Source organism: Lepisma saccharinum, chromosome 23, assembly GCF_977018435.1.
Source record: "Lepisma saccharinum chromosome 23, izLepSacc3.1, whole genome shotgun sequence".
NCBI lineage: Eukaryota > Metazoa > Arthropoda > Insecta > Zygentoma > Lepismatidae > Lepisma > Lepisma saccharinum.
This window is the reverse complement of record NC_139251.1, coordinates 50,467,810-50,482,035: the sequence shown is the minus strand read 5'-3', so window position 1 is coordinate 50,482,035 and position 14,226 is coordinate 50,467,810. Positions and strand designations below refer to the sequence as shown.

At 39.0% G+C, this 14,226-nt stretch overlaps 1 protein-coding gene across 5 annotated transcripts in view; it reads right to left on the bottom strand.

Annotated features, from left to right (window-relative positions):
• Positions 1 to 14,226, bottom strand: part of Ack-like (activated Cdc42 kinase-like) — a 187,766-nt gene that overhangs the window by 41,892 nt on the left and 131,648 nt on the right. For all 5 annotated transcript variants that reach the window (XM_083144507.1, XM_083144510.1, XM_083144511.1 and 2 more), the window contains 2 exons: positions 8,570 to 8,727; positions 2,314 to 2,511 (listed from right to left, as the gene is read on the bottom strand). In XM_083144507.1, the coding sequence (XP_083000633.1) occupies positions 2,314 to 2,511; positions 8,570 to 8,727 (356 nt within the window). The remainder of the gene's footprint in view (positions 1 to 2,313; positions 2,512 to 8,569; positions 8,728 to 14,226) is intronic.

The following is a 14,226-nucleotide window of genomic DNA, read 5'->3' as shown; positions in this document are numbered from 1 at the left end:
GAACACTTTCCTCGACTTGTTTTACAGTGGTTGGTAGTTTGTCATTTTTCACAAAATTTGTGTGTTCCTTGCAACACTACAATGCAGTTTCATCGCAGAAAATGACATCACAGATGCGATCAAATGTTGTGTTGGGTTGTCAGCATACAGGTGGCAAAACAGGCTTTTTTGAACAACTGTAGAGCCGAAATGAAGCACCTTCGATTAAAATGTTACTGAGAAAAGGAGTTGCTTTGATGTCCTCCATACGTTTCTGTGGCTTGTGTGTGATATTGAAAATGACACCCCATATACAGTGGAGCTGTAGAAAAAGTGAGATGGCAGATCGACCTGCAAAGTTGCCAGGACATTGTTCTCTCACTAGGGTTGTCGAAAACTGTGAATGATATGGTATAATGCAGGAGTTGGGTGTAATGTAGGGAGAAGGGAGGGGTGACAGTAGAGATGAGGGGCTAGGGATGGGAAACGTTACTGGGTGGCCCTGTTCAGGCCAAGGAGTGTGGTTGCGTTCATGGCTGATATGTAGGCCCTCTCCCATCTTTTACATACTGAGATGTTCATGGAAGATACACAGATTGCTCTATAATTTTTACATTTTACAGTGCTACCCTACCAATCTGTCTATCTTCAGTAGCTCTAAAAATATACACAAGAATCTTAGAAAGAAGGCTATGAGATGAAGTAGAGGAGGAGTTAGAAGAAGAACACGCAGCCTTCAGAAGAAGAAGACAAATGCATTCTCACACTACGACAAGTTATAGATAAATTCCTTAGCAGAGAAAAGGAACTATTTGTAGCCTTTTTGGATTTAAAGGCAGGTTCCTATACAGTACCATGGCAACTACGGTCAGCATTACAGAAAATAGGAGGTTCAGAAAAATTAGTAACAATAACAGTGTCTACAAGACAGTTAAGGAATAGTGAAAATAGGAGGCGATAAATCAAAAGAATTTAAAATGAACAAAGGAATTAAACAAGGAGGTAGCCTTAGCTCCTTACTATTTAGAATACTAATGGATCAAACACATAAACAATGTAGAAGAACAATTCAAAAATGTAAGGTTGGAAATAGGAAACTGAAACCAGTTTATGTGCAATCACTTCTGTATGCTGATGACATATCATTAATAACATCAGCTAAACAGGAACTACAACATACAGTAATAGAATGGGCCAGCTCAATACAGGATAGAGAAATGATAGTGAACCCAAAGAAGAGTAAAGTAATGCATATATCAAAGTATGGAAAGGAAGAGAGATTGGAAATAAATTGGCACGGAGCACAGCTAGAACAAGTGAATAGATACGAATATTTGGGAACAATAATAACAAGTGATGGAAAAGCAGAAGAAGAAATAAAAACAAATAAAATATATTACCAAATAAGTAATACAATAGTAGGAAAAAAGGGGGTACAAGAAAATACTAAATTAAGGATTTATAAAACCATAATTATCCAACAATGCTCTATGGCATAGAAAGCTTAACGCTCCAAAATAAGCATAAAAGTAGATTATCAGCAACAGAGATGAAATACCTCAGAACAGTCGTGGGAAAAACCAGACGAGATAGAATCAGGAACATTAAAATTAGGGAACAGCTACATGTAGAATCAACTGAAGAGATAATAGAGAGAAGAACACGTCATGAGAATGGGAGAAGAAAGAAAACCGAAACAAATAATGGAAGCAAGACCAGAAGGAAGGAGAGGAAGAGGAAGACCTCGGATAGAATGGGAGCAAGACCTGTCAGAGATGGTTACTAAAAGAGGGAAGACGCTAATGGAAGTTAAGAGAATGGCACAAGATAGGAAGAGATTTAGCAGATGGCTGAAGGACCCCCGATGCCTAACAGCACAAAGGGAAGACAAAGTAAGTAAGTAAGTGTTAATGGATTGGGATAAAGAGTGGATGATTGCTATCTGGAAGCAGTCACTTAAGGGATATTGTTATAGTTTGTATGAATGGCAACAATGTAAGACAATTAACCAGGCGTTACATCATCTAAAAGATTCAAAGGTGTATATTTCTAACACTGTTTATCTTACTGTGATTTAGGAAAATGTACAATATGTCAAAATTTAATAATTTATTTTATCTCATTTAAAAATAGTGGTGAAAATTTGAACTTTATTTTCTGTCGTTATTGTTGTTGTTGGCATTCATATCCTCTTGGCCTGCAAAGCCTCAGCCTCTGTACCATGCTTCACTGCAATCCATTGCTTCGAACAGGTTCCAGAGTGCTATGAGTAGGTAGGGAAATTTCAATTCTAACCACCCGGTACAAATCATTTTAAACAATTTTCCTACTTACTGTTGCTTGTTTTTTCTTGTTATCCTTTCCAATTACTTTGGCTGCTTTTTCTCGTAGCTCATTTCGTACATTATGTGTCTCATCTTTCGGCTCCTCCACTTCAGAATTAACCGGGACAGGTGGAGGTGAACCGGTTCCTAAGCATCTAAACACTTCATCCATCTCATCCATAAGACTTGGTCCAAAATCAAACGATTTCTACAAAAAAAATTATTACATTTCACTTATGAACTGAAGTATTATTTAATTTACCAATACTATCATATTGTATGTTTATATTTTTCTTGCTAATTTATGCTAATGATTTAATGCTTTTAAACATTTTCTCCTTTTCGAGGTGTTAGAAAAAAAGCATTAGAATGCCTCTAGCATATTAGGAAGGCATCGAGATCACACTGACATTTTCGAATAGTTGAATATTGTGAATGGTGTCTCAAACAATTACAATGTGATGCTTTCTTTGGAATAAAAAGTCCTTCACAGTGATGAGGCTAATTTTATATTCACGGTGAAATTAGTAAAAATAACATACAATACCTGTGATAAGCATTATACAGATCCTGGTCGAATTGTTAGTGCTGGTGAGCTAATGGTGTGGTTTGGTGCATGGATTGCAGGATTGGTACATGGTAAATTTCCCGGTTGATGGATTGGCAGCTTAGGACCTGTTGAAAAGTCTGTACGTTCCCCAGATCTAACAATTTAGGACTTTTATCTTCAGAAACATTTGGAGGCAATGGTACATGTACTAAAAATCCGTGATATTGACCATATGATAGAATGATTAGTTGTTGCTTGCATTGCAAAATGATCTATGTGAGCGTGAGAGACGTCAACGAGTGTGCACACAGAAACATGGACAACGTAATGAGCAGATACTGTACGTGGAATATATGTTCAAACTTTTTGCTGGTTAAAGATACATTGGAAAAACCTTCACCACTGCATTTCTCGTGAAATTCTAGCCTCATTTCATATTTCACATCACCCACTTTCCATTGAAAATGTTAGAGTTGAATTCAATATGAAGGATCTCTGCTTTGACATACACTACTATGGTTTCCCCTGGGCCTAATCATGACCAAATGTACCCAGCACAACTCCCTTACATTTTATAGGTGGTGTAAAGGAACTTTTGACCCACCCTAGTACCTTGTAATGAGACCTTCATAAGTCACATAGCTATACATATTATCTTGTATCTTCTGATCCCATTGCAGTCCCCGCTTTAATTTTTCATATGTTTTAGAGTATAGCATGGTGTGCCAAATATATCTTTTTCACAATTTTGGCAATGACATATTTTTTAGAGTTTCAAGGTCACGTGACAAAATTTTCTTTGTATCCAAAGGTAGGCTTGTTAAATATCATTGGAAATCTTGTTCCATTCCCTGCACAATAAACTTCATTTCAGCTTCCTAGGCCAAGTAGGAACAAAGTTACAGCACCAGGGCTGCTACGATTTTTTGATTATGAAATTCCCTGGCATTTCCAGGTTTTGCAGTCCAAAAATGAAAATTTTCCAGACATGTTTATCATCATGATTTTTCCTTTTGAACCATGTGTTTTCAATTAAATATATAATCCATTAATTATTATGAATACTATTTACTTTCACAACTTTTCTTTAGCAAATTTTATTCTACACACACACGAACACATGAAAATTCGAAGAGTAAAATGTAAAATTACAATCGGCATCAAATGCATTGGGTGCTACAATCACGTGCATCTAGCTTTCAGGCTAAGGTAACAGAGGTACATTATTTCACCATAACAGATCTCCACAATATAAAAACAGAAAAAGTTCATAAACCATTCACAACTTTTCATTTTCTGCCAGATTTATAGTGTCGTAGAAAATGCTTACATTTATAAGTACACAGCATCTGGAGAAATTTTTGTTGCATATAGGAATTCTACAGGAAATGCCAACAAGACTAAGATCTATAAAATAATAGATGATAACCTCATCTTCACCAACCTTTCCAATAATTATGGATCATATTGTCAATGTACTTTAATTATCAATCAGATATCTGGACTGCAAGTTTTGCTTTGATATTCTTTCTAATATCTAGTATTATAAAAAGTGAAAATTTATTACGGAAATTCGAAGGAACCATAATTTTGCACAAGAAACAAGTTTCTAAACTGAATCTTTTCTTAGTAGTGGAATCCCAAGAATCGAATCCAGAAGTGGAAGTGAACCGCTTGTTCGTTCTGCAACTTTTTCTCTTGCAGACTCCAAAATGCAAGCCAAATTCCAGAAGATTTGCAAAGTTCAATGACATTTCCCTGATTTTTCCCTGACAAGCCAAATTGCCTGACATTTCCCTCTTCTCCAGGTTTTCCAGACACGTAGCGATGATGAGCACATTTAATATAGCCAAACAAGCTCAGTAAGAGCAATTTCTGAGAACTTTGACCCTGAATACTTCCCCAATTTTCCTGAAAATCTGAGATGCACAGGTTGTGGGCTGTGTCCATTTCATATGGAATGACTTGTACACTGAAATAGTGAGGAAATATAAAATCCAGCAACTAAAAGCACAGTCTTTTGGTTATTTTAGGACAACTAAACTATAGTGTTTTAATGGAAAGTAAAAATGTGGATAATTTTTCTGAAAAAGAAAAAAATACTCGATGGAAAATATGAGAACTGATGAGAACTGAACAATGATAAAAATTGTTAATTACTTATCCTACAAATTCAAATTACACCTAAAGAATTAGCCTGGGAGATACATGTGGAAGAAGATAACCAAATCTCAGAAACACTTACTTTGCATTCATAGTTTGTCAATCGGTGTCACTTTTCTGCCACTTTTGGCTAATTGTGACAATGAATTTGATTGAATCTTTGTTTTAAAGTCCACTTTATACACAGAAAGGCTAATCGGGGCTAGACCTACAGCTTAAAGTGGGACCTGAACCACTGTGCCATGTGGCTCCATTGAGCATCGAACCTGGGACCCCTTGATTACAATGCAGCAACATTACCACTATGCCATTGGGAGGCCTCATTGTGGCAATGAGAATGAGTGATGATATGATTAATTTGACGATGGGGCACTCACAAAAACACCCAAGTTCATGCCACGATTTCAACTTCAGTACTTTGGTGGCAAGATTGAAATTCAACCCCTTAACATGCTACGCCATCGAGATAGCTCGAAAACATAATTTTCAAACTTATAGTTTGACCAGCGATCCAAGAGCTCTCGAGTTTTCTGCACATGACCGAAGTAGCCGAGTCCAGTCGTAAATTGGGGGAGTTTGCGGAGGCGCTTCTCTGAAATGCGAGCAGCACGAGTGTCACGTGGGGAAAGAAAGCAATGTTGCCGACCGGAGAATATTGACACAAGATATTGGAAGTGCTCTGGCCGTGGAGAGGCGTCTTTGCAAATGCTGAAGTCTTGAACGTAGCGCAAGTTAGGCACCTTTCACCCAACCTCAGAGGAAGCCGACCGGACCCGTAGGGGGGGCAAGGGGGGGGGGGGGCATGAAAAATGAAAGTCAACCAAAAATTATGTATTTCACACATATAATTTCATTTTAGCCACAATAATATGTGTTAATTATTGCATGATCACCATAAATTCAAATTTAAGCAATGTTTTTTTTATGGAACTGCACTATTTTTGGAGAAAATGTGCCTTGGTGTCTCAATCTCAATGTGAGATTTAAGAGAGACAGGAATGCCATATTCAAACACACTAGAGAAACAGGACATGAAATTGAATGGGATTCGGCTAGGCGAATAGGAAAAGAGAAGAGAGAACTAGTGAGAAAATGGAAGGAGACCAAAGAAATAGAAAAGAAAGGAGAAGACATCATGAATTGGAATGGAGGACTCAAGATAAACAAGGAATGGAAGAGTGTGTTCGAGAAAGTTGAAAGGATGAAGAAAAGGAATGAATAAAAAAGAAGTATGAACAAGGAAGAAAGAAGAGAAAAGAAGAAGACCAGAGGAGGAGGTATTCATCCATAACCAAAAAGGCAGGAGGGGTGGGGGAGTGGTAAGCAGGTGGTTCTAGACTCTTGCTAATCTTGACCTGTCAGTGTAGTAGACCCATTAGTCAACAACTGTCAGGAGGTGATATGTTTAATTCCTTTGGAGAAATCTTCCTAGATAAGGACTGTCAACTTGATTTGTTGTTGTGTGGCTAGTGACCCTGCTATGTGTATGTAATCTTTCTGTGTGTAATATATTTCATAATTTTGTTTAGTTCTTCGTCTGAGGAAGACCCTGATACAGGGTTGAAACGTTACCTGTTAAGTGTTTTTATCTTAATAAACTGCCTTGGTCAGCAACTTAGTGTTTTTAATATGGAAACAAGGCTTAATTATATTACAATATGACTTCAAAGACTGCGAATGGCAATTTTCTTGTTCACTGCTCTGCTCTTTTTTCTTTTGATGCTGCATATGCAAGTCTCGACCTTCAAATGGAACTTATTGAATTAAAATGTGACTCGAATTGAAATAGAAATATCACGAAGTGAGTGTTCCTAGATATTTCACATATCTCCCACAGCATTATCCTCGGATAAGTCATTCTTCTGCTGGAATTTTGCCTTTTTGGCAGCACTTGCCTTGGTGAACAGTTGTCCTCCATTATAAAGATTAATAAGACAGGCAAATGATCAAGAATAACTAAAAAATATTTGTTTTCTGCGTTAAGAGTTTGTTGCACACAAAAACATAATGCAAACATTGAGAAGCTAGTTTGTAAAAAAAATGTGTCAGATTTCTGTAAAACAAAACTAGAATTATCCACAGAAAGGTTCTTGCCAAAATGTTTGCAAAATTGTAAAATAATATCACCGACTTTGAACAAATATTTCAGTTTAATTTTATTTCAAGAAAACCAATGAGGATTATAATTAAAATATTTTTACTACAATTATACATGCACACGTAATCGTGTAATAATTCAGTTCTAAGCAGGGTGGTACGTGAAGGAGGGATGAGGGGGAATTCTGCCTTCTGGTTTTTGCATCTCCAGCGGTTGCTAATTTATGGCACTTGGGAGGAGAACTCTACATATTTTTTTTATAACATACCAATGCTGCAATAGTAATTTCTGGAATACTCCCCATCAGGGGCGAACACTTTAGTTTTGGGCTTCAAGGGGTTGGAGTTTGAGATGTGCAGCCCGAAGAGTTTTGACATTAACATGATGCGTCCCTGCTCATGAACTGAGTTTGACATGGCTGCTCTACATGAACGTTCAGTAAGGTGTAATTTTTTTTTGTACAGAGAAAACAAACATGGTTGAAAGACAGCTGTAAAGTAGTCCCTTGCAAAATTTTTCAATATCTATCAATGGTCTGTGTGGGTATTTATCAAAATGTAGGGATGGGCCGATATGAAATTTTGGCCGATACCGATACAGTACCGATATAAAATTTACCGATACCGATAACCGATATTCTACCGATCCGATATAAAATTAGAAATGGTCCTTGAAGAACCTGAAATTTTCATTGATCTCCTTAATAAATGTGTGTTTTGAGCTGATTGCAATGCAAAAGAAGTTTAATATTTAGACATTTACTTTTTCAGAAAGTAGGGCATGGAGATTATCCATAAAAATTACAACAAAATGGCAGAATTTTGCACTAAATTATAAGATATTTATCGATATATCGGATCAGTAAAATAATCGGTACTTTTACCGATACACCGATATACCTACATCGGCAGATACATGATAGAGTACCGATTAATCGGTCCCATCCCTATCAAAGTGATAAAAGAATGATAAACATTTTATACATCACAACGATTTATCAGGTTATTTATTGCATATCCACAAAAAAGTTTTTTTTTAAAAAAAAAAAAAATAATGCATGTACTGGCAACATTGGTCATGTCAGAGCACAGTATCAGGTATGCCCGACATCTGGCTATATTATTCAATCAATGTCCAGATGAAAGAAAACGAGTTGAAATTTATCGTACAAGAAACTAACCTATATATCTTTTTCATCTTTTGTCAGAAAGAACAGTTAGACATGGAAACCCTTCTGAAATTCAGAAGATTTAGGAATGTCTCTTCTGTTGACTAGCCTTCTTACATTACAATCACTAAAACAAGTGCATAGTTCTAAAAATAACCCAATCAGTTTTTCCCTACTGCAAAGAATGCTAAGTCATCCAGTCAAATATGCCGCAGTAATTTTTAAAACGGTGAGTGTGGGGACTATGTATAAATGTGAACGATTATCGGGAATAAGTTCCCACTCACCTCAAACCTGGGGCTTTCCACGCCATTTTCTTCATCGCTAATCTCATGGTACTCATGATCCATTAGGAACTTTCCGACTTTTATTGATGATGACGATGAAGAAGTCAGGCCATCTGCCATGCAGTCCTTCTCACTGGCTGTATCAGACCAATTGTGATCTACAAAGAGTAGCAAACACACCTAAATACAATACTGAAAATGTACACAGTAACATCAGTTCAATATACTGTCAGGGTTCCCATTTCTATTTGCAAAAAAATTCCCTGATATTTGCATGCTTTCCAAGTGCTTTAAAGTGACTTTAATCACCCAACTCTAAACACACCAAACTTAAAACAAATGTTATGACTTCAAATTTGCAAGTTACTCAAACGAATCGAACAAAAATATGAAATTAAAAAAACAATTTCAATGGAAATAATCTCCAAGAGAAACCAGTTGGGAGGAAAAAATCGAACATGTTTTCAGTTCCCAATACTATTTGGCATGCCTAAATGAAAAAGAGACCTTTGCTGTAGCGGCATTTTATGTAATCGAAAAAAGATAAATATGTTTGAAGATAGATGGCACGGTGTTTGTCCCAGTTTGCAGGTGTAGCGAACGGCTTCGCCTGCTGTTTCCTCAATTGGCAAGAGTTGTTTTGTGAGCACGGGTGCATTATGAATTCCTCCAGATCAGAGCACAGAGCTGTAATCCAATTTCTTCATGCAGAAGGCGAGCATGCTTCACAAATGTATCGCAGGATGAAGGACTTTTACAGCAGTGTCTCTGTGAACTCTGAAAGGTACTGCAACACGTTGTTGAGGCTTAAATAGGCCATCAAAAACAAGGCAGAGGTAAGCTCTCGAAGGGGATAGTGCTGCTCCAGGATAACGCTAGGCCAAATGTGGCCACGAAAACCCTTGACCTGCTGAGAACATTTCAATGGGAAGTCCTCGCACATCCTTCGTACAGCCCCGATATTTCCCCATGTACTCCCATATCTTCAGCCCCTTAAAACAATCACTGAAAGGTCAACGGTTCACCTGTGCCGAAGAAGTGTAGAACACCGTGGAAAACTGGATCCGTAAGCAACCCAGGAATTTCTACACTGAAGCCATTCACTCTCTTCTTACGCGCTGGGATCAGTGCATCAATATCAATGACAATTATGCATAGGTATCAAGTTACACAATAACTGTAATTCACATATTATGTAATGCAAATATTCTATAATATAATATTCTTTAGATATAATAGTATCAGTATTGGAAAGTATAGGTTCAAATTTAATTTGAGCTACCAGCCAGTACTTTTTGGAGTATGGGTATTCACAAGAAGTTTAATGTGTGTAATAAGGTGATTGTAATGGATTTTGTCTTGGAAAATAAACTTCTATTCTATTCCTTTTATTCTATACTAGATGATTACTCGGCGTTTCCCGTGTATTTATTTATCCCAATCTTCTATTAGACAGGAAAGTAATGAATTCTAACTATAGTGTAAAATGTAACTAATTTTATTTACAGGTATTTAAAAGTATAAGTACAGTATATAAATTATAAAGTGAAATCTTTTACAAATTCACTATATTATTAATTTAATTCAAAACTTTATTATAAAAAACATTTTTAGTTTCACCTCCAGGAGCAAGAATAAATAAATTGAACGGCTTTGGGAGTGTCACTATTCATCTTAGCTATGGATTCCACACTAATATAGGTCATTTTCGATTATTTTTACATGTCACCCCTTCCCTCCCCCTACCCTAGGGGAGCCAGGGTAGGGTGTCTTACCCCCACAGTATTACTTTCCAGATTGTAAAACATGTGTGTACCAAGTTTGGTTGAAATTGCTCCAGGCGTTCGAGAGTTATGCTGGAACAAACATACATACATATATACACATATACATACATTTTTATATATATAGATTACATTTCTACTTCTTGGGTTAATCACGACAATGAGGACGACAAATAAACTGATGAAACACATGATGGCAGATATCCCTTATCCAGAATTTGAACCTTGGATCTCTGGCTTCATAACACGTTACCGACTACTCTGCTATGGAGATTGGCTGGCAAAAAACAAAGTGCTTATTTTGACATTTACTTCATGAAACCAGAGTATATGAATTGCACTTCAAATTCATAAAAATAATAACAAAATGGCACAATTTTGCACTAATTTGAAAGCTGCTTATAAACATATAGGATCAGTAGAATTATAGGTAATTTTACCAATACAGTGGAACCCCGATTTTACGTTCCCAGGTTTACATTTTCCCACATTACACATTCAATTGTGAAGGTCCTTACATAGGAAAATGTTCTAAAAAGCTTCCTTGATTTGACATTTTCCTGCATTTTAAATTTTTTCAGCCTGGTTCCCTGAAAAAAAGAAAATTTGAGGTTCCACTGTAAACCAATACAGTAATATCAAAAAATCGGTTAATACCGTTAGAATGAATTTCAATTTTTGTTTTAATTTCATTTTGTGCACATGCTATGTACCAATAATTATGTATGGAGCAGAGACTTGGAGAAAGACAGAGACACACAAAAGAAAGATGCAGGTAGTGGAGATGAAATTCTGGGGAAGACTAATAGGGATAGAATAAGGAATAAAATCCGACAGACTGTGGGGATGGTGAAGCTTCAGGACAGAATAGATCAGGCACAGATGAGATGGTTCGGACACATGAAGAGGACGGATGCAGAAAGACTACCAGGAAGAGCTTACAATGCACAAGGAGTGGGAGTAAGGCCAAACGGGAGACCAAGACGTTAGTGGAAAGGGAGGAATGGTAGAAGACCATAAGTAAATGGAGACTTCTATGCTGACCCAGCTAGAAGCAGGAAACGGGATAGGATGATGATGATGTGCACAGATAGACTAATCGGGACTGGGCTTATAGTTTAAAGTGGAATACAAACCACCGTTGCCTCCATTGGGTATCGAATCCAAAACCCCCTTGATTACAAAGCAATGGCATTTCCACCATACCATCGGGGAGGCCCTATATAACAATAGAGTTCCCATTAAACTGTTTCAACCCTAATATTTAATAATGGCATGGTAGCATGTTAAAGTCTGGATTTCTTAATTTCTTTTAGGCATGTTTACCTTCGAAAGAAGTTTCATTCCCTTTAATCTTTACAATTTGACCAAGATGAGAAAAACCCTGGCAAATTCATGAACTAGAGTGGACAGTTATTTGTGTTCAAGGCCACCCACAGGATTTTTCCTCAAGGAAGAGGGAGGGTGAGGGTAGTAGTGCTTAACGTTGGGGAAGCGTAGAGTGATGCTTCCCCCCCCCCCCCCCCATTAAGAGAATTCTCATACATCATCCCCAGCACTAAGTGCATGAGCCCTTAACCTGCTATCTTTCACGACACCCCTCGTCTATGTTTTTACGCTACAACTTTAAAATTTGAATTATATGAAGTCTTTCCAGATATCTCAAGGGAGTCAAGTGCCCCTTGACCCCCCTGCAGATATTTTATTTGTCATCCTCTTCCTTCCATTTCACCCAAGTGTCCCCATGCTGCCATATATATGACTTCCCTTACCTTCTTTTTAAAAAATTCAACAATGTTAACCTTTACCCGATGGTGCCTTGCATGCACAGATAGCCTCTACGGGTGAGTACTTGCAAGAGTGTGCTTTCAAACTTGCCGTGATGAATAAAAAAAAAGCTATAGCTGGAGAACTAATTGTTGTAGAGATATGAGATCAGTTTCTTTTCCTCGGAATAACAGGGCTTGTAACAGAGGTGGAATTTATACATTGTGCCTCCTAATAATGAGTGTTAAAGGAAGAAGAATCAGAAAATCAAAATTATTATTATTATGATGATATATATATATATCAAAGAAGGTAAAAGGAAACACTCACCGGACAGTAGAAAAATTCAAAATTTTCGCTAATTTCATAGCATCATCGGTGTGAGGAGAAATAGACGGAACCGGAAGTTGGGGCCCTGCATAGTTGCCAGGTCCCCATCGAAGAAGAAGCGGTGCGTAGAACGGAAAAAACACTGTTTCGTCACCAGGCTCGTTGTAAACTGTGAGTGTGTAGGATGAGTTGGGAGGGTGGGTGAGGGTGGCATTACTGGGTGGCCTTGTTCAGGCCAGGAGGAGTGGTTGCACTCATGGCGGATATATAGGCCCTCTCCCATCTTTTGCGAACAGAGGTGTTGGCTGGTTGGGGTAGGAGATGGATGATCGCTACCCGGAAGCAGTCGTTGAAACTGATGTTGTGGTGGTTGGTGTGGATGGCGACAGTGAAGTCCAGGTTGTGGGTGGAGGAGCGGTGGTTATTGATGCGGAGGTTGAGGGGCCGTTGATGTTTCCCCCAGGTAAAAATCACCACAGATGTTGCAGGTGAGGATGTAGATGAGGTTTGAGGCATGGCAGGTCCCTTTGGGATGGAGGGTAAATTTGCCAGTGGCCGTGTGCACCTGGAGGGTGTGAGAAGTGATGAGGATGGGGCAGGTCTTGCACCTGGGGTGGTTGCATTTATGGGCAGGGGGGTGTTGGATGTGTGGTGAAGGAGTGTTGTGGACCAGGATGTTTTGGAGGTTGGGGGGGTGTTTGAAAACCACTCTGGGTTTGTCAGGAAATATGTTTTTGGTTTCAGGATCACTGTGGAGAATTGGGAGAAGAGAGTGTAGTGTGTGCCTGATTTTGTTGAGGTGGGGATGATATTGGGTGATGAGTGCAGGTGGGTTGGTGGCAGCAGGTTTCTTGGTGGTAGTGGTATGTGAGGCAGCTCGCGATATTTGCTTGGTGACCAGGATGGAGGGATATCCACGGTTAACCAGGGCCTGGTGTAGGCGGAGGTTATAATTCTGGCGGGAGGTGGGTGAAGTGTTCAGGCGCTGTCCCCTGAGGGCCAGAGAGAATGGAATGGCTTTTTTGGTGTGGAACGGGTGGGAGCTGGAGAAGTGTAGGTATTGCATGTGGTTGGTGGGTTTTATGTGGATGGAGGTAGTCAGGTGTCCTCCCTCGATGTGCACGTCCACATCCAGGAAGGTGATCTGGTTGGGGGAGTGCATCCAGGTGAATTTGAGGGAACGGAAGTGGTTAAGTTGGTCCAGGAAAGCTGACAAGGATGGTTCTCCATGTGTCCAGAGCATGAAGATGTTGTCGATGAAGCGGAGCCAGAGGAGGGGTTGGAGGGGTTGGGTAGCCAAAAACTCTTGCTCAAGTTGGCCCATGAAGAGGTTTGCATAGGATGGGGCCATTCTGGTACCCATGGCTGTACCTCGGATCTGTAGGAAATTTTGGTTTTCAAAGGTGAAGTTGTTACAAGTGAGGACAAGGTGGGCTAGGTGGGTCAGGAAGTTGGTGCTGGGGTTGTGAGGTTTGGGTCTGCTATTGAGATAGAATTCTATGGAGCGGAGGCGATGGGAGTGAGGTATGTTGGTGTAGAGGGAAGTGACATCAATGGTGGCAAGGATGGTATTAGGGGGCAATGGTGGGAGGGTGCTGATTTTCTGGAGGAAGTGGTTGGTGTCACGGAGGTAGGAGGGCAGAGCTTTCACAAGAGGCTGGAGATGGGAGTCAACAAAGGCTGAGATACGTTCTGTAGGTGAATTATAGCTGGACACAATGGGTCTACCAGGGTTGCCAGGTTTGTGGATTTTGGGCAATAGATAGAAGGTGGGGG